Source organism: Gymnoscopelus braueri (genome assembly GCF_963280865.1).
Source record: "Gymnoscopelus braueri genome assembly, chromosome: 24".
NCBI classification, from domain to species: Eukaryota; Metazoa; Chordata; class Actinopteri; order Myctophiformes; family Myctophidae; genus Gymnoscopelus; species Gymnoscopelus braueri.
Window position 1 is genome coordinate 15,284,375 of NC_137626.1, and position 22,273 is coordinate 15,306,647.

The following is a 22,273-nucleotide window of genomic DNA, read 5'->3' on the forward strand; positions in this document are numbered from 1 at the left end:
AATTATTTGTTTACCAACGTTGAGACTGGACGCACAGGTGATTGCTTCATGCAATCAATTCCCAACATATTGTTTCGGGGTGCAGCTGGTTTCAGTTCGTTCAACCTCCTCTTGTGTGTTGGCTAGCAGTGGTGGAAAGTAACTAAGTGTATTTACTCAAGTACTGTACTTAAGTACAATGTTGAGGTACTTTTACTTTACTGGAGTATTTCCAATTGTCTATACTTTTACTTCTACTCCACTACATCTCAGAGACAAATATTGTACTTTTACTCCACTACAATTTTTTGAAGACTTTAGTTACTAGTTACTTTTCATAAATGATGATATTATAAAACATACATTAACCACTTTATCCCTATTTTATACATAGGCTATTTGAAAATAGCCGATCTACAAGCTCACAACGCGTCGCATCGCGACGCGTTGTGAGCTTGTAGATCTGCTATTTTCAAATATTTTAGTACTTTTACTTTTGGTACTTTAAGTACATTTTGATGCCAATACTTTTGTACTTTAACTCAAGTAAATTTTGAATTCCGTACTTTTACTTGTAACGGAGTACTTCTACATTGCAGTATTGATACTTTTACTTAAGTAAAGCAATCGAGTACTTTTTCCACTACTGTTGGCTAGTGAGGCGCGTTCTAGCGAGACATGACAGAATGGGTTTCATTTGGTGCCGGGCCTGCGCGCGCATACTGGTTCTTATCAGTGTGGACGTCGTCTGTTAAGGGGGTCTATACCTGTGCGTTGCTGAGTTCCAGGCCCTGCAGCAGGCGGTCGTAGCGCTGGGCCAGGTTGTCCAGTCGGGCCTCCAGCTTGGCGGCCATGTCTTTGTTCTTCACGCTGGACAGCAGGTCCTGACTCAGGCTGCACAGTCTGTCCATGCTGGACCTCTTCAGCTCGATCTCCCCCTTCAGGGTCTGACACACACACACACACACACACACACACACACACAGACACACAGACACACAGACACACAGACACACACACACACACACACACACACACACACACACACACACACACGCACACACACACACAGTGGTGGACAAAGTATGCACGTTTGTTACTTAAGTAAAAGTATAAATACTGCAATGTAGAAATACTCTGTTACAAGTAAAAGTGCAGAATTAAAAAATTACTTTGAGTGAAAGTACAAACGTATTGGTATCAAAATGCAATTAAAGTACCAAAAGTAGAAAGTACTCATTATGCAGAATGTCCCATTTCACAAGTTTTCAATTGTATTAACGCATTGTGGCGCATTGTGAGCTTGTAGATCCGCTATTTTCAAATTGCCGAAATGTATATAGGGCTGAAGTGGGTAATGTATGTTTTGTAATAATAATAAAATCTACAAAGTAACTAGACTATTAGTTACTTTGTAGATTTATTGATATTTCTGGAAAATCTTTGCATTTTTGGGGAAAATTATAAGATTTTGTTACGGCAATGCATTGATATTACAAAGAAAATGTATTATGTGATTTGGACTTTTGAATACTTGAGTATTTTTTAAAGCATGTACTTTTGAATGCCTTTAACACATTAACTGCCAAGACCGTAGTCCTACGGGCCGTTAAATCCAACTGTTAAGTGCCGAGACCGTAGCCCTACGGGCTGCGGTCTTTTCGCGCATGCGCGGTCCGGGTGCACTTTCGGAATTTTTTTGATCCACTTCCGTTTCCGGTTTGATGACAGGAAATAGAATTATTTGGGATCCGGTTTTCACGATCACGCCCGCCCTCGTTCTACAGACGAAACTGAAACTCAATTCTCTTCCTGTAGTTTTTTCTCCTCGCATTTCACTGTTTAACGTAATCCGCTCTAACTCAAACATGGATGCCCCGTTTGACACGTGGTTTTCACTGGGAGATACAGGGAGATCGCGCGGATGTAAACAGACTGTGTAGCGCTCAATCTTAAGGATTTTAACAAGATCTATGGCGACATGAAAAAAACAAAAAAACAACAAAAACACCTTGGCACTGGTGAGTACATTATGAGATTAGCCCTTGGCAGTGGATGTGTTAATAGCAAGTGCTCTAGTATTTAACTCGAGTACAAATTTGACTGAGCCACGTGTACTTGTAGTGGAGTAGTGGAGTGAGCATGTTTTGAATTGTTATCCCCACCAGGCCGAAACGGGCCGAAGGCGAGGGGATTACGTTTTCGCTCCCGTGAGTCTGTCCAATCCGTCTGTAAACAGCTATAATCTCCAGCACCATTGGACCGATCGGCGTGGGACTTTGCACACAGACACACACACACACACACACACACCAGCTGAGCTTTGGTGGACACACAGACCACTTAACCCATTAAAACCGGGAACCACTTCAACCATTAATTTTATAAATTGGCTATTCAAAAATAGCAGATCTACAAGCTCATAGCGAGGCACAGAGTGACGCGCTATGAGCTTGTAGATCTGCTATTTTTGAAAAATCTTGAAAATGTGTCTAAATCTTTGAATATATATATATGTCAAAGTAAACATTTGTAACTGAAATCTTTGCTTCCGGGGGGGTCCCTGGAACAAAACATTTTGAGATGGGGGTCCGCGGCCAAATACATATATATATTTTTTTTATCCTAACAATTTGTTGCAGTGGTGCTCCAACTTTTTCCATGTCAAGGACCCCCGAAATGATATGAATTTGGCCGCAGAATCAAAATATTTTGTTCCATGGACCCCCCGGATGCAAATATTAGAGTTAAAAATGTTTGCTTTAAAAAAATATTATGTATATTCAAAGATTTGCACAAAATTGTCACGATTTTTAGACATCTTAAAATGACACAGATGCGTTCCAGGTCTAAATGGATTAAACCCTCTATACTTAAACCGGACCCGAGTTGGCTTTGTTCTCTCTAGTCTACCGTACACTGATCTCTTGGTGCAGAGAGAACAAGCTCACAAGCTTGTAGATCAGCCAATTTTGGCGACTGTTCCGTCCCAGAGCAGGGATGCTATAGGGTTCAAGTGGTTGAACTATTTCCAGTGTCGTATCACATAATCGTCGCTAACATCTTCATATTTTAACTTGTTGTGTTCATTCGTACATTTCGTAAATTAATGTCCTCATACTACAGCGTCACACAAAAGCATCAAAAGTAGCAGATCCACAAGCTCGAGGTTTTTGAGCTTGTGGATCTGCTACTTTTGCATACTTTTGAATTTGAATCCTGAAAAGTAAAAGTTTTGGACATATGAGGTTTCCACCCGACAGAGAGAAATGTATAGTAAGAAATTAAAACAGGGGTCGTGGTAATCCACAGTGAAACAAATTGCCTAAATCAGCCTGTACAGAATTGAACACATCTGCTGCTATCCAATTCCACTGAAACGTGTTCACATATAAATGCAAGATAACTTAACCCATTAAGACCTGAAGCCGATTCTACAAGTCTCCTAAATCTCAAAAGTATTCTGAAAAACGTAGGTTTCTATATGAGTGGTTCTCAAAATATTTAGTTCCAGGGACCCCCAGAAGTAAAGATTTTAGTTAAATTGTTTGCTTTAAAACAATATATATATTCAAAGATTTGCACACATTTTCACGATTTTTCAAAAATAGCAGATCTACAAGCTCATAGCGCGGCACTCGGTGCCGCGCTATGAGCTTGTATATCTGCTATTTTTGAATAGCCAAAGTGTAAAATAATGTTTTTTTTTAGCTCAAATCAAAATATGACACAAGTTCTAGGTCTCAATGGGTTAAAGAAGAGAAACGCGTCTCTGTTGACGGTTCTCTTACACCTCGGTGCACGGCTCTGAAAGGACTCCAGTAAAAATGATCGCCGGCGCCCACTTAAAGTCATGTTAGGACGTTTTTTATTTAATGACCCGGCAGCGTTTCGGCCGCAGCCTTCCCAATTATCAAAGGCTCCGAACCCGAAAGGTCCACCGCTGCTGCAGCTTCTGGGTCATTAAGACATTCAATCCTGGAACGCATACTGTGTCATTTTAGGTTTTTAGCTATAACCATTATTTTATACTTTGGGCTATTCGAAAATAGCAGATCTACAAGGTCATAGCGCGGCATGCTATGAGCTTGTAGATCTGCTGCTTGATCTGCTGCTTGTAGACCTGCTATTTTTGGGGGGGGAAAATAAATTTAGCAAATCTTTGAATATATGTTTTTGGGCGGTGTAGCCGCCCCTATAAGTGGGGTTGGGACACCTCATTAGCACACCCTTCGCTGTACTGTGATTGGCTCATAATTAGTACACCCCTAGTATTAGTACACCCCTAGCTGTACTGTGATTGGCTGACTCTATTGGCTGACTCTATTCAGCACTGTGATTGGCTAGTGAGACACATGATGAAATTAATAACCTATAAAAAGGACTATGCACTTCAAAAAAACAACTTTTTTTTAAGTGAGCTTCCATCACTGTGATGACCACTGTGATGACCACACCGCCCACTTCACACTGGGTGTGATTTTTTTAACATGTTTTACTAAAATCTTTTGCTTCTGGAGATTCTACAAATGTTTTTTTGAAAAAAATAAAATAATAATTACTATAATATCAGTGGTGCTCAAGGACCCCCAAAATAATATGTATTTGGCCACGGACCCCCCATCTCAAAATATTTAGTTCCAGATATAAATACTTATATTCAAAGATTTGCACACATTTTCACGATTTTTGAGCTTATGAGCTACAGTATGAGCTTGTGTATCTGCTTTTTTTTATATCTGCTTTAATCTAAAATGACACAAATGCGTTCCCGGTCTTAATGGGTTAAATAAAGGATCCTAAAAAGGATTTAAGTGGGTGGGTGCTATAGTGATCATTTTCTACCAGTATGAATGCATGGGCGTCATGGATCAGACAGACTGTTAGTTGTAAAGTGAGTGCATCGCACGGGGGGGGGGGGGGGGGGGTCTTTACGCCAGTTTGCGGAGGCAGGCGACCATCTCCACCTGATCCTTCATGTTAGACGTCTTTATGGAGCGAACCTGCTCCTCCTTGTGACTCAACCATGAGTCAAACAGGACCTATAGAGGAGAGGAGAGGAGAGGAGAGGAGAGGAGAGGAGAGGAGAGGAGAGGAGAGGAGAGGAGAGGAGAGGAGGCGGAAAGGAGAGGAGAAAGGAAGGGAAGGGGAGAGGAGAGTAATAAGCATATGACAAAATAGTTTCACAATATTATTTCAGATAAATTTTTCTGCAATGAACCTTAATGTTGCTCTCTCTTTTCTTTTTCATTTCCCGCTCATTGTAAAAACAAAGCTCCTTCATGAATAGCTGGTAGAGATCAGTGAATGGAGGTAATAATCCCGGCTGTTTTGCAGCAGTTTAAACCATTAAGACCCGGATTGCATCTGTCATTTTAGATTTGAACCACTTTATCCTTTATCTTATACAGTACTTTGGCTATTAAAAAAATAGCAAATCTACAAACTCATCGCTTGGCACCGAGTGCCGCACTATGAGCTTGTAGATCTGCTATTTTCAAATCTTTGCTGATAAATCATATGTATTTGGTAGTGGACCCCGATCTCAAAATATATTTGTTCAGGGACCCCCAGAAGGAAAGATTTTAGTTAAAAATGTTCGCTTTAAAAAAGATTATATATATATATATATATATATATATATATATATATATATATATACACACACACTCAAAGATTTGCACACATTTTCAAGATTTTTCAAAAATAAGCTCATTGCGCGGCACTCTGTGCTGCGGTGTGAGCTTGTATATCTGCTATTTTTGAATAGCCAAGGAAATCTTAAAATGACACAGATGCGTTCCCGGTTCTAATGGGTTAATCCATTAATAATGTCTGGTGAATAGTCTCCAAGGCTGTGGCCAGCAGCTGTGATTATTATGAACAGCACTGGGTTCATTCTATCAGCGGCTTTACAGCCGACATCTGGCTAATGAAGGAAACACACACACACACACAGGCACGCACGCACGCTCGCTACTATTTATTTTTCTCCAAGAACCCCCAGTTTGATATGTATAAGACCCCGGACCCCCTTTAGATCAATTATTTGTATATCTGGGACCCCAAATCTATACTGTCAAATCTATCCTCTGTGAGCATTTCACCCATTTCCAAGAAGGGACCTGTGTACAAGAGTCATGGTGTCGATACGTGAAGGTGATTGGTCGGGGCTGGAGTCTCAGGCTATGGACAAAGTACTTAGTATACACACTCTCTCACACACACACACACACGCGCACGCACGCACGTACGTACACACGTCCTAGTGTACCTGTTCGTTGGTGAAATGCTGCCATTTCATCAGTATCTCCTGCAGCAGCAGCCACCGCTCCTCTGTCCATTTACAGATGGCTGCCCACCGGTCCCCCAGCACCTACACACACACACACACACACACACACACACACACACACACACACACACACACACACACACACACACACACACACACACACACACACACACACACACACACACACACACACACACACACACACACACACACACACACACACACACACAGTGGGGGGGAAAGTAATCACATCAATACTGCAATGTAGAAACGCTCTGTTACAAGTAAAAGTATTGTTCTTACTCGAGTAACAGTACAAAAGTATTGGAATCAAAATCTACTTAAAATACCAAAAGCAGAAGTACTCATTATGCAGAAGGTCAGACTGCTTTCTATGAGATACAAGGACTAATGGTTTTAAACTCGTGTATTCAACTATAATGTAGTTTTTAGCTTGTTGTCTCTCCAGTGCACTGCTGGTGGCCATCCTCTTGATTAGGAAGGTGCCAAGTGCTGTGGAGGAGAGGGGTGTTTCCTATGCTTTGGGTAATGTGTTTATTTAAATTGTCATTGAGTTTTCACCCCCAAGTTGTACTTTAGGAATGTTTACTTGTATGCCGGGGGGAATTGATGGAAGTATTGGAAGCATTGTTGCCAATTGGTTCTGTGTCCTGTGGTAGGATCCACTTCCTATTTAAGGGAGGCTGCAGGGACAGATGTGCAGTTGCACTTAGGCTGAACCACAGGTAGTAACAGCCCTGAGGGAAAGACATGGGGCTTTTTCGGATGAAAGTTTAGCCTAGGTTAGGATTCTTAAACATTTGGGTTATTTAGTTTCCTTTGTGTTTGCCTTCAGTGTTTATTTTTTCTCAATTTTTGTAATGACTTATTTTTGCATTGGCCAACACTATAAATTGGTGCACAGACTGTGTTCTTTTGGACTAAATCCACTTAAAATTGCATTCCTGGACTTTGGAAATACTCCAGTAAAGTCAAAAAATTACTGTACTACAAAATTGTACTTGTAGTACAGTACTTGAGTAAATGTACCATGCACGCACACGCACACGCACGCACACAGCAGATGATGTTACGGTTGCAGTTTGAGATTCAGTGATTGGGTTTACTGGTTGAGTAGCTCCGTGCACGGAGCTACGTGCACAGAGCACACATACTGCAGGCGGAAACGTGAGTGTGTGTGTGTTCCCACAGAGTACAGAAATGCACATCTGATGGGAATATGACTATGGGAAAACACCTGTGAAGGATGAGTGATAAGATGACACTGGTGAGATATGCAGTACATGGAGAGGAGAGGAGAGGAGAGGAGAGGAGAGGAGAGGAGAGGAGAGGGAGAGGAGAGGAGAGGAGAGGAGAGGAGAGGAGAGGAGAGGAGAGGAGGGAGAGGAGAGGAGAGATATGTCTATTTGTTATGGTGGATTATTCAGAGTGTGAGCAGAATATCAGCCATGGCTGGCAGCGGGGTGAATGATGAAACCTATTCTCACAATCTATATACGAGCGTGACAGACTGTATATACATCGCAGGGAGCTGACAGGAGGCTTAGGGCATTGGTTCTCAAAGTGGGGTCCGGGGACCCCCAGGGGTCCTTGGGAGGCGTGGTACCAGGGGGTCCCCAGCAAAAACGAGTTCATATAGTGTCACAATCATTTTAACCAATTTCACCATATTTTATACTTTGGCAAATCCTTGGCACAGGAATTTGCTTGTGTATCTGCTATTTTTTGAATAGCCAAAGTATACAATCTGGATACAGTGGTTAAAATAATTGACTCTATATAAACTAATTTGGCTGGGGACCCCCTGGTACCCCCCCGAGGACCCCTGGGGGTTCCCGCGGACCCTACTTTAAGAACCAATGGTGTAGTATGAAGGTGTGCTACCAGCCACACACCGAGGGAAGCGAATCTAATTACACCCACTCCATCACACCGAGCTACTGTTTATACCCCGCACGCACACGCACGCACACACACACACACACGCACACGCACACGCACACGCACACACACACACACACACACACACACACACACACACACACACACACACACACGCGCTGTTTGCTCCGGTTCACACCCACTAAACGACTGGTTCTCAAACGTTTTCGTGGCAAGGACCCCTAAATTGATATAGGTACTTTGCCGAGGACCCCCATCTGAAAATGTTTTGTGCCCGTTTTTTTTGTTTCTAAAATAGCAGATGTACAAGCTCGCAGCGCATATCTGCTGACACACAATCACTATACCCACACATGCACCAAAACAACACTACACATATTATGCTCGCATACACGCACATTATCTAAACACACTACGCTAGCAAACACACACCCAGTCAAACAGCACTATGCACATGTGTGCACTAGAGGGTTGCAAACTCTCAATTCCATTTCAAGTCGGGGATATTTGTTTCACCAAACACTGCCATCAGTGTTTGAAACAGGACGCACGCACACACACACGCACACACACATAGCACAAGGCAGCAATAGAATAATGTCTCGCATGCATTGCTGTGGTCATTCAACCTTCACTTCCACACACACACACACACACAGCTCACTGTGAAAGATTGTCAAATAACCAACGAGAGAGAGAGAGAGAAGAGAGTGAGAGAGAGAGAGAGAGAGAGAGAGAGAGAGAGAGAGAGAGAGAGAGAGAGAGAGAGAGAGAGAGAGAGAGAGAGAGAGAGAGAGAGAGAGAGAGAGAGAGAGAGAGAGAGAACATATACTACTGTAGATGCAAGTTTCATTATCTGACCAATGTCTCTCTGCCAGTCTGCCTGTCGTCTGGGTTTTCAATAGAACACCATGTGAATATATATTTTAACCATGTTAAACCCAGCATACCTGCCTTGGGCATGAGTACTGGAACACCGTTCTTATATGACGCAGTCTAAGATTTCCCCTATGGGAATTCCAATACAAAAAATAACACCGTGACCCAGGCCTTGGAAGGTTGAAGACAATGATTCACTCTTTCTTTTGTGAGCCGTAATGTCTGAGCAGAGCCGTCTCCCAGAATGCATTGCGTTTGAATGCCTTGGAATTCAAGGTGAGAATTCGTATTCTTTTGGCTGAGCTGAGGCTGCTTAGCAGGCTGTGTTAAGCGACTCCCACAAATGGAACAAATGGAACCAAACAAATGGAACCAAAACAAATGAGGGACACCAAACAAATGGTTCCATTTGTACACTCTCAAGAGTTGCAGGCCTGTAAGGGTCCATTTGGACCTCTGCAGGGTCCCCGAACCCAACGTTGAGAGCATTAGGACAGTGGTTCTCAAACTTTTTCATGTCAAGGACCCCCAAAATGATATGTATTTGGCCGCGGACCCCCATCTCAACATATTTTTTTCCAGGGACCCCCAGAAGCAAAGGTTTGAGTTACAAATGTTCGCTTTAAAATATATATATATATTCAAAGATTTGCACAAAATAATGTTCATGATTTAAAAGAAATAGCAGATCTACAAGCTCATAGCGCGGCACTCGGTGCCGTGCTATGAGCTTGTATATCTGGTATTTTTGAATAGCCAAAGTATAAAATATGGTAAAAGTGGTTAAAATGATTTCGAAGCTATATTGACTAATTTTGCTGGGGACCCCTTGGTATCCCCCCAAGGACCCCTGGGGGTCCCCGGACCCCACTTTGTGGAACAGTGCTTTAGGAGTAGTGAAGTCACAAAAGAACACCCTCCCCAACCGGCTTTCCCACATGCGAGCACTAGCCAATGATGTTCATATGAGCGCACGGCCGTGATGCCCAAGGGCAAAACCCTCATTCAAACCCTCAGTCTCTACGGTGGTGGGCAGGAACTTTCACTGAAAGTGTTTCATACCATTGCATTTATACTTGAACAACAACAAGAAAAAAGTCTCCCAAATTGAATTCACTGCATTTCAGGGAGAGAGCTCAGCCAAGGCCTGATAGTTGGCAACCTTAAGCGTGCTCTAACTGCTTTTCATTTATGCACTGTGTGTGTGTGTGTGTGTGTGTGTGTGTGTGTGTGTGTGTGTGTGTGTGTGTGTGTGTGTGTGTGTGTGTGTGTGTGTGTGTGTGTGTGTGTGTGTGCATAGTGCGTACACACATGGGCAAGCACAAACTTGCAGACACGTACGCACATCAGCACACGCGCACACACACACACACACACACACACACACACACACACACACACACACACACACACACACACACACACACACACACACACACACACACACACACACACACACACACACACACACACACACACACACACACACACAGCCATGCACGAGCGGTCATGGCAGACTATGTGTAGTGTTGCAGAAGCATGGAGGCAGAAGTTAGCCTTTGGCTATGTTAAATGATTTCAAGCTTTCATCCGTTAGCTATCACACAGAGAGAGGGAGTGAGAGAGACAGACAGACAGACAGACAGAGAGAGCAGAGAGCACGGAGAGAGTGAAATTGAAAGTGAAAGAGAGAGACAGGGGCAGAGAAAGTAGAGAGATTATCGGAGGGGGTGCAGAGAACGAAAGACAGAGAGAGACAAAATAATATCACTGAGAGAGAGCGGAAATGTTAACAAAAAGGAAGATCAGTAAGAGAGAGAGAGAGAGAGAGAGAGAGAGAGAGAGAGAGAGAGAGAGAAGAGCATGAAAGTTTTCACCAGTGGGCTCTGAAACTTTTTCATTTCAAGGACCCCCGGTTTACTACGCATTATTGTTATTCGCTGGGGACCTCCCTGGAAACCCCTCCAAGGACCCCCGGGAGTCCCCGGACCCCACTTTGAGAACCACTGGCGCACCAAAAATAGCCGACGTACAAGCTCACAACACGGCGCATACGCATCCGCGTTGTGAGCTTGTATGTCGGCTATTTTTTGCCGCACGACAACGTTGTGCGACGAAGCATAAATTAGGCGTTACTCTGCACAATCCTGAGTGACAATTGAACACAGCATTAGACTCTGTAGATTTGTCCTTGGTTGTCCTTGTCTCATGCATCATTGCATAATGTACTGTATATGTGACAGACTTCAATGGCCATCTTTAAATGTAAGAAGACACACGCACATGCCTTAACCCATTAAGACCGGGAACGCATCTGTGCCATTTTTTTGATTTCTTTGGCTATTCAAAAATAGCAGATCTACAAGCTCATGGCGCTCGTGGCACTCTCACTCTATGAGCTTGAAGATCTGCTATGTTTGAAAGATCTTGGAAAATGTGTGCAAATCTTTGAATATACGATTTCAAGTCAAATCTTTACTTCTGGGGGTCCCTGGAACTAAATGTTTTGAGATGGGGGTCCGCGGCAAAATGCACACAATTTTGGGTGGTCCTTGACATGAAAATGTTTGAGAACCACTGATATTATAGCAACATAAGTGTTTCAGAAAAACTGTTAGGATTTAGAAGACATTTTGTAGAATCTCCAGCAGCAAAGACTTGAGTTACAAATGTTCGCTTTAAAATGTATATTCAAAGATTTGCAAAAAAAAAATCAAAAAAATAGCAGATCTAAAAGCTCATAGCGCGGCACTTCGTGCTTGTAGATCTGCTATTTTTGCCAAATAAAATAAATAAAAAAATTACACAGATCGGTCTTAATGGGTTAAAGGCAATGATTCAGATTTCCTAGGGCCCTGCATTGTCTCTTAAGCACCAGCCAGGGGTCCCATATATACTGCACTTTATGGATTGTCCATTAAAGGCTATATCGTCTCTGTCGGGTGGAAACCTCATATGTCCAAAACTGTAACTTTTCAGGATAAAACACCCCCCAGCAAAAGTCGCAGATCTACAAGCTCGATATCGACCTTGCAGATCTGCTACTTTTGATGCTTTTGTGTGACGCTGTAGCTATGATCAAGTGGGGCGTTAATTTACGGGGGAAAAAAAACTCAAAAAGTTAGAATCATGGAGATGGGAGGTTTCTTGCCCGATAGCAACGATATGTAAATGATTGCCTGTTGTTTCTAATGGGCACCGGCTCTGTTCTGCATAGTGTATGGAAACTAACAAGGGGAGCTAAGGCTCGTACATCACACAATATGACAAGCATACGCACACGCGCACACACACACACACACACATTTGTATTGCTATACATCAACATTTAACGACAGCGAATGCCATTTCTATTATTTATCGTTGCTGTTGGGGGCAGAAACCTCTTATCTCCATATTTTAACTTTCTGTGTTTTTTCTTAAATGAACGTCCTACTTGATCATAACACAGCGCCAAACGAAAATGTAACGCACTGCATTTTGAAATTGAATCCTGTTTTGGACATGAGTGAGGTATGAGGTTTCCACCCAACGGAGACGATATACATAATATTTTTTTGCCATTTTTAACCATAACCCTATAGCAGGAAATCTGATCAGGAAAGCTGATCTACAAGCTCACAACGCGTCTATATTTGTTGGGATATTTGGCCCGTACACACACACACACACACACACACACACACACACACACACAGATGAACACAAGCACACACAGGGCAATGGAACCAACACAAATACACACTTGAACACATACAGTACTTGCACACAGATTTTTTTTTTTACATGCACACAAATAGGCCTACACACTTTCTCCCTCCCGCACGCACACGCACACACGCGCACACACACACACACACACACACACACACACACACACACACACACACACACACACACACACACACACACACACACACACACACACACACACACACACACACACACACACACACACACACACACACACACACACAATGTGTGGGAGTGCACAAACCTAATTACAGAAAAACAGCAAAGAAAAAAAGAGTGCTTATTCAATCTGTTTTCCGACTAACAGAGAGATAGATAGAGAGATAGATAGAGAGAGAGAGAGAGAGAGAGAGAGAGAGAGAGAGAGAGAGAGAGAGAGAGAGAGAGAGAGACAGAGACAGAGACAGAGACAATGAGAGAGAGAGAGAGAGAGAGAGAGAGAGAGAGAGAGAGAGAGAGAGAGAGAGAGAGAGAGAGAGAGAGAGAAAGAGAGAGAGAGACAATGAGAAAGAGAGAGAGAGAGAGAGAGAGAGAGAGAGAGAGAGTGAGAAAGAGAAAGAGAGAAAGAGTCTCAAAGTCAATAGTAATTTGTGTGGTAATGAGTCATTTGTCTTCGCAAACAAGAAACTAAAACTAAGAACACAGGCTGGGAAATAGTGTACATACTGTGTGTGTGTGTGTGTGTGTGTGTGTGTGTGTGTGTGTGTGTGTGTGTGTGTGTGTGTGTGTGTGTGTGTGTGTGTGTGTGTGTGTGTGTGTGTGTGTGTGTGTGTGTGTGTGTGTGTGTGTGTGTGTGTGTGCATGTGCGTACCTGCAGTTTGCCCTCCAGGGCAGCGGTGGCGCAGTCTCCACTGGTCTCGTCCACGACCACCACCATGTGTGTCAGAGAGTTCACCCTCACCTGCTCCAACTCCAGGTCCTCCTGTAACAGCTGCAACAACACACACACACACACACACACACACATCTATGAGTCAATCTTTAGCCCGTTAAGACCTGAGGCCCATTCTACAAATCCCCATTGGTGTAAAGTAACTGTACTTTTACAGTTTTGAGGTATTTTTACTTTACTGGAGTAGCCAAATATTGTACTTTTACTCGCTTGTAGACGGGCCATTTTCAAACATTATAGTATGTTTACTTTTGGTACTTTAAGTACATTTTGATACCGATACTTTTGAACTTTTACTCAAGTAAATTTTGAATTCCAGACTTTCACTTGTAACAGAGTACTTCTACATTGCAGTATTGATACTTTTACTTAAGTCAAACATTTGAGTATTTTTTCCACCACTGCAAATGCCTTCAAAAATCAGTAGTTCTCACACTTTCAAGATTTTTCAAAAATGTTCAAAAATAGCAGTACATCTACTCAGTGGTGTGTTCTAGATTTGTTTGGAGGGTATACTATAACAATTCCCCCCCAGTTCCTCCCACACGCACGGCACGCACACGCATATAATTAATTAATGTAAAAAAAAAAAGGCGCGCGCTGCGTTTCTGCCCCGCACAAACTCGGCCAGGCCCACTCAGGCCCAGTTTCACAGTAACACTGAGTACACTTACAATATGCTTTGCACTGATTTTCTACTGTTTCTAATGTTAATCACCCTGTAACTCAACCACTTCGGAGCTGCTTTTAGCAATTTTTTTTGTTTTTTATATATTACCATAGAAGTGCAAGGATTGTTATAAATGCTGGTTATCGTTAGCTTATCAGATATAATAGCAGTGCTAACAGCGAGCCTTCCTGTATCTATTACAGAATAGAATTAACTTGGCATTGAAGACACAAACTGTATAGAAGATTCAAGATGTTGCTATGACGCGCAATTTCAATACTAATGAAGTAGCCTACTCAATTCAGTGACCTATGTTCAATGAAGTGAATGGCAGGTCGTTGAAATGAGTGAATTCCTTCGCACAGTAGCCATTAATTATCACCTCAAGAACAATAGCCACACACATGATAAGCCTTCACCTCAGAGTTAGACTAGTCAGACGGTCAGACCACATTCTTGCTGTTTGTATTGCTGCGCCCCCCCAGCCCACTGAGCCCAGCCACTCGGTGCAGCGTATCAGAGGCGTATCAACGTATCAGATACGTCGTTTCGAACTGTTTTTGAATGTATACGGTGGTGACGAAAAAAAATCTACAGGCCATACTGCGTATACAGCGTACCACGGTAGAAACACATCACTGCATCTACTATATCTGCAATTTTTTAATAGCCAATGCAAACATTTAAAATGACACAGATGCTTTCCTGGTTTTAATGGGTGTATAGAGTATATGATGTGAGTCACAAGCTGCACCAAAACAAAGGGTTTTGGAACAGGGGAAAGGGAAGGAGAATTATACAACGCCTGACCTAGAGTTCACTAGCGTTTCTGAAGCCTTTTCAGAGGAGTCGTTCTATTTTACGGTTGGACAAAAAATGCTATTGCGATGTCAGTAAGCACTGAGCAGGGGCTGCTTGAGAGCAGAGGTTTTACCCAGCCTGGAAATTGATCAAGAATCACCCACAAACAACAACCATGACTGATGAGTAGTCTAGAGAGTCCGCAGAGAGCCAAGACCCAGGAGATGGACCAGTTTATAATACACTATTCAGTAGCCAACACAAAAACTGCACAATAAACCCACCCAAAACCGCACACGCACACACACAGACACCCCAGGAGATGGGAAGACGTCAACTGAATGTCAGAGGACGGCTGTGGACATTTCAGAAACCTGCCTACCAGTGACATCATCGATGGGAAATCCAAGCTAATAGAAACTGCAGGCTTTCTATTCCTGGAAAGTTAGCATGCTATAAAAGAAGCCATTGCTCTCGCGTTAATACAAATCTAAATATATATTTTTTATCTCGTTTGGAAAAAAACAAAAAAACAATATGCCTTCTGAAGTATCCACATACCTCCTATGAGACACAGACTGAATAGATTATTTTTTACCATTTTATCATGAACATTAGTGAAGAGAAGACCAATTATATGAAGATCGATTGAAAATGGGTGAAGTTGTCCTTTAATCAGTGTTAATTACACACTTTGGGTCACAAAAGCAGGAATTTAATCATCTCAAAATCAAGATATGGAATGAAGAACTAGAGGCAGTCAATGATTTCACTTTCTTAGGAATATCTTGAGTTTTAACATGTAAAGAAGATACCCACTCACTCAGGCAGCCAGGTTATTTAGTATGCAGTATGTACTACTCTATGATTTTATGTCATTTTCTCATATTGTATGACAGTATGGACTCAAGCATCACCATCTCTACAATCTAGCATCAGTCAATGAAAATAAATGACAACAAGCCCATCCCGTCACATGCTGAAAAGATACAGTGAATCTCACAAATTAGTTTTCAATGTATCAACAGTTTAGCCCCAGAGCGCTCTTTGCCTGATACATCCAAAGATAAGACAGTAAAAGTGTAACTAAAGGAGCATGGTGGATGGCAACTGTAAAATGCACATAGTAGAACTACACTAAGACCATCAGCTTTCTCCATAAAGGGCAGTCAATCTGGAACACTAACAACTGAAATCAGATTAAATCCGGATTAAATATTTCACAACAACGCTTAAAGGACAACTTTAATATATAATATATATATATATAATATAATAGGTTGACCATTTTCAACCTATTTCTTCATATAATTGGTCCTCTCACTAATGCACATGATAATGGTACCATTCGTACAGTATTTTTTTCCAACGTTGTTTTATTTATTTATGTTTATTAACATGAGAACAATGGCTTCCATTATAGCATGTCAACTTTCCAGGAGTATAAAGACTGCAGTTTCTATTAGCTTGCATTCTCCATCGATGATGTCACAGGTAGGCGGGTTTCTGAACTGTCCACAGCCCTCCTCTGAGACAAAAATGGTGCCATATAATAATGAGCATTAGTGAGGACCAATTATATGAAGATAGGTTGAAAAAGGGTGAAGTCGTCCTTTAAGTGAATCAGAATCCGAATGTATTGTCATTATACTGAGGTTCAACAAAATGATAAAGGCTCAGTTTTAAAGTGCAGGACCACATGTGTGCTCAACCACATTCAACAACAACAACATAGTAGAGTGTATAAAAATTCATTCAATCGGCTAAAAGCGAATCTGTGTGGCATGGGGAAAAAAATGTCCTCATCTCAAACTCTCCTTACTGCGAGCTAAAGCTGATGGCGGTCTCTCGCTGCCTGACTTCAGATGATATTACTGGGCTTTCACTCCTCGACCTCTTTCTAAATGGTTTGACCCCAGCAGCCAAAGTTTCATGGCGAGAGCTTGAGGAGAGTTTTGTTTATCCCATTGAACTGAGACGCCTCTTGTTTTCCAATGTAACTACCAACCAATGCGAGGTGTGCTTGGAGCCAATTGTTTCCCCTTTTTGTGACTTTATGTCCAGAGGGTAACTGGAAAATTGCGCAAGATTAAAGATTAAACATGAAATGTAATTTACAGTGTATGAACTGTAATAAAGAAAGCTTAGCTTTACACGTGTGTTCCCCCCCCCCCCCCCATTTTATTGTTAGTTCTGGGATGGGGGGTGGGGTGGGCATTTTCATTTTTGTATTTATTTATTTTGATTGCCCCTGGGGGCACCACCTCCTTTTTTTGTGTGGAAATAGGAACTTGGTTTGGCTCCTCCCCTCTTTCTTAGTCCACTGTTTATTCCTACTAACACTACATGTTTAGGGCAGTGGTGCTGGGAGATTCTGCTGCTGTTAGCGGAATCTGTCTTGAGAGATGACTGTCTGCATAGTTTTTGTGTTATGTGCTTGTTTCATTGTTTGATTCATTCTCCTTTTATGTGCCTTCTAGCTTCATGGTTAGAAGGTACATAAATCATAGTCCATAATTGATAACAAAAAAAAGAGAAGTGCTGGCTAAAAGCAAAACAGAGCTGTACCCATTTTAGCTAATGTAGTGCAGTGGTTCTCAAAGTGGGGTCCTGGGACACTCAGGGGTTCTTGGGGGGGTTCCCAGGGGTTCCCCAGCAAAATTAGTTAGTACAGCATCAAAATCACTTTTAGCAGATATACAAGCTCACAGCGCGTCACTTCGTGCCCCAGCAAAATTAGTTAATATAGCGTCACAATCATTTTAACCAGTTTAAATATTTAGACTTTGGCTATTCAAAAATGGCAGATCTACAAGCTCAATATTTGTGGCAGGGGGGGGGGGGGGGCAGCCAAATACATATCATTTTGGGGGTCCTTGACATGAAAAAGTTTGAGAGCCACTGATGTAGTGTATTCAGGGGTTATGCGCTGTCCGTGGTGCTGAAGTCTGTACAATGCACTGTATTGTACTGACTTCAGCACCACGGAGAGCTCATAGCCCTTGGTTCTGCTGATTGGGGGAAAGGGACGTGTCCACTCATGTGCTCGATCATTATTGGCAAACAGTTATACCGGGAGGAGGTCTGATTAGACCATTGGTTCTCAAAATGGGGTCCGGGGACCCCCAAGGGTCCTTGGGGGGGTTTCCAGGGGGTCCCCAGCAAAATGTGTGAATATAGCATCACAATAATTTTAACCACTTTAACCTTGTACGCTTTGGCTATTCAAAAATAGCAGATCTACAAGCTCATAGCGCGGCACCGAGTGCCGCGCTATGAGCTTGTAGATCTGCTATTTTTGAAAAAATCGTGAACATTTGTGCAAACCTTTGAATATATATATTTTTTTTAAAGCAAACATTTGTAACTCAAATCTTTGCTTCTGGAGGGTCCCTGGAACAAAACATTTTGAGATGGGGGTCCGCGGCCAAATACATATCAATTTTGGGGGTCCTTGACATGAAAAAGTTTGAGAACCACTCGATTAGACAGCCTCTATTTGACCGTCTCTCCTCTGAACTCTCTCACTCACCGTGGTGGACGGCGCTGTCTGGCACTAAACTGCACACTCCAGCTAAATAACAGATTAAGACTAGCTCTGTCCAACTTTGTAGGCAATATGGACATAAGAGTAAAGCTGGAAATACCCCCGATCCTTCCGGGGGAGATTCGTTGTGTTAAATCCCAGTTTAAACCTTCCAGTTAATCAAAACATTTTTAACTCGCATCCAAAAACTTGACGTGATGCTGGGAAAGCCTTGCTCTTCCTTGTGTTTTATATATTTAAATATAAACATCTACAAGCTCAAAACTCATCACAAGCATTGAGCTTGTAGATCTGCAATTTCTACTATTTAAAAAATTAAAAATGGACATCTTTGACATGGAAACGATATGCAAAAAAGTATTGCGATTATCTCAAATAATTGCGATTAGGTGATTATGTAATAATTGTGACAGGCCTCTCTCTCTCTCTCTCTCTCTCTCTCTCTCTCTCTCTCTCTCTCTCTCTCTCTCTCTCTCTCTCTCTCTCTCTCTCTCTCCTCTCTCTCTTCTCTCTCTCTCTCTCTCTCTCTTCTCTCTCTCTCTCTCTCTCTCTCTCTCTCTCTCTCTCTCTCTCTCTCTCTCTCTCTCTCTCTCTCTCTCTCACACTTTCCCTGGGGTGTTCGCAGGCGATGGTATGGCTCCCGCTGTTCAGACTTGAACACAGCATGGGGTCTCCTAATTGCTGCTACTCTAATGATATACAACCCCCCCCCCACCCTGTTAGCTTGATTGATTGATCAGTGTGAACTTATGCGCTAGCTAGACAATGCTAGACATCACCAGATGTAACTTGCATTTCACCCAACCGAGGCCGGCAGTTTGCAGAGGCTGACGCGTGACAAGATGCACACACACGCGCGCGCACACACACACGCACAGCAAACACACAATAGGTGACAATTACCAAACACCCAGAAATACAGCTGAAAATTTGCGAGTGAAATGAGATGATGCACACACACCAAAGTGTAATTATTTATTTGATAGATGTCGGTGATTAATACATAATTGGTACATATCATTGTGCATAAACCAGCGTGTGGGTGTACAGTGAATGTGTGTACAGTGAATGTGTGTGTGTCTCAGCAGGCAGGTGACAAAGCTTCCCTCTCTCTTAATACTTTTTCTCCAAAGCTGTTGTGTCATTAGCTTTCCAATATGCAGCTCCTTTCAAAATGATGTGCAGCTACGCAGCCGAATAAATCACTTGTCCCCAAAACAGGCGGCTGAATACAGAATGAAATAGTTCTAATGTGGTATAAAGGATAGACAATAAATCAAGCTTCAAAAAGAAATTGAAGGAAGCCGTGATTAGTTAAATAGTTAGGTTTAGTTAGCTTGTTTAATGTTTGAACTATGAGTAATTGGATATTCCAATTGTTTTGTTTGTAATTTCTTGTTTGTAAACTAAAAATGTATATACTATGTAATCATTCATAGAATTTGTGAAGTTTTGTTTTGTTTTAACTATGTAATGGTTGAATTCCATTGTATTATGTTTTAATTGGATTGTGAAGGGTGAATGTTTGGCCCCCAGGAAGAGTAGTCTTCACTGTGGTGAGGACTAATGAGGATCCGCCTTACCCTCTATGCACTCACGCAACGCCATCGCCATTGTTTGTTGCTGGCTGTCACCAAGTCGCTGTGTCACTGTCGCCTGGACCGCTGTCATTTGCTGATAGCTTGTGGGCGTTTGCTAACATAGTTTTGAAGAAGTGGAGCACTTAAATCACAAGGGCAGCTTGTCTGGAAAACTCTCTCACCTATACAGTATTACAAAAGCTTTCTAACATCTTAGATGAGAAATGGGCAACTGCATATTTGACATTGGCTAGTTTGAAAGTTTATAATATTAGCACGCCGTACAGGGGAGTACATCTAGCTCACAATGCCTCACGTCACGAGGCATTCCTTTTTATATTATTTGATAAATTTGGCTAATGTTTGACCAGTTTTTATAGCATAGTTTGTTTATTACTTTTGATGGACTAATGTTTTGTTTTATTATTTTTTATTTTAGGTATTAAAAAGGTCTTAAATGTCCTTAAATTGTCATCTGGGGACCCCCCCCCCCACAATTTTTTTTTACAGAAACTTCCTCCACGCCCCGCTGCTATATAGCTTTTTTAGAAGAGTCATCTTTTATTTTATTTTTCACAGAGATCTATGAGTCAATCTTGGAGTATATTATCTGAGTCAAACGCTGCACCAAAACAAAGGGAAGGAGGAATAAACAACGCCTGACCTAGAGTTCACTTGCGTTTCTGAAGCCTTTTCAGAGGAGTTGTTCTATTTTACGGTTGGCCAAAATTGCTATTGCGATTGTCAGTAAGCAGGGGATGCTTGAGATCAGAGGTTTCTACAGCCTGGAAATTGATGAAGAATCAGACAAAACACCCACAAACAGCCATGACTGATGAGTCGACTAGAGAGTCGCAGAGAGTCACGACCCTGGAGATGGACCAAACACGGCACAATACAGCTGTGCTGTGGCAGAGCATAGCCAGTGGTGTAAAGTAACTAAGTACATTTACTCAAGAAGTGTACTTAAGTAAAATTGTGAGGTATTTGTAGTTTACTTGAGTATTTCCAATTTCCAATACTTTTACTTCTATTCCACTACATCTCGGATCCAAATATTAACACATAAAACACATTTCAGCCTTTGACAGATTTAACTAAGCTGTTCAATAAAGGGGGAAAAACATGGTTGAAAAGTGTAACTTGTTTCGGCACTGTTCATTTTATTTATTTTGTAAGAGAACCAATCATTAGTTGATTGTAATATTGAATAACTCTTATTATATTTTAATAATAAATATGTGAAATGTTGTCTGGTTCTCAGATCTTAGTTCTCAGGTGTAATTGTTCTCTAATCGTCCTTTAAGGATTTGTATTGAACATTTTGTCAATGTAGATCTGATATTGTCAGCTAATGTTCCCCTCAGAATAGGGATCTAGGGCTCAAGTGGTTAATGTCAAAATCACGCAAAGATTTGGTGGCCCCCCTGTAGTAACTCTGAGGATCCTCTAGGAGTCCCGAACCCCCTGTTGAAGGCCCCTGCTGTATCCCATACATTTGATTGGCTGAGCAGTAGATTCGACCTGGAAACACCTTCATGCGTGTTTCCGGGTTCAAGTCTGCTGCTGAGCCAATCAAATGAAGCTATGAGACACCGACCCGGAACAGGAAATGGGAATAATGCCACCTTCTGGCAAAGGGAACTACATTCATGCAGAGATAAGAGCCTATAGGGCATAGCAGTGGCGGCCATTTTCTGGTTCCACTCCAAAAAAGCCAATGCATTTTTTTCCCATAGAGATTTCCAAAAATATTTATATCAATTATGTTAAGACTAGAATCAAGCCACCCAGGGTCCTGGTAAATCATCTATTACATATAGTATATCATATAATTACATATTAAATCTTTTTATTTCACAGAATAAAATGTTTTATGGTCATGATTCACCAGGATGGCTTGATTCCAGGCTTAACATAATTGCTACAAATATTTTTAGAAATCTCTATGGGA

At 41.9% G+C, this 22,273-nt stretch overlaps 1 protein-coding gene across 1 annotated transcript in view; it reads right to left on the minus strand.

Moving 5' to 3' along the window:
- dmd (dystrophin) overlaps window positions 1–22,273 on the minus strand; it is a 500,806-nt gene that overhangs the window by 261,266 nt on the left and 217,267 nt on the right. Inside the window, exons 15-18 of the mRNA XM_080421894.1 lie at window positions 13,641–13,760; window positions 6,254–6,355; window positions 4,914–5,021; window positions 747–926 (exon numbers count right to left, since the gene is read on the minus strand). Of these exons, the coding sequence (XP_080278020.1) occupies window positions 747–926; window positions 4,914–5,021; window positions 6,254–6,355; window positions 13,641–13,760 (510 nt within the window). The remainder of the gene's footprint in view (window positions 1–746; window positions 927–4,913; window positions 5,022–6,253; window positions 6,356–13,640; window positions 13,761–22,273) is intronic.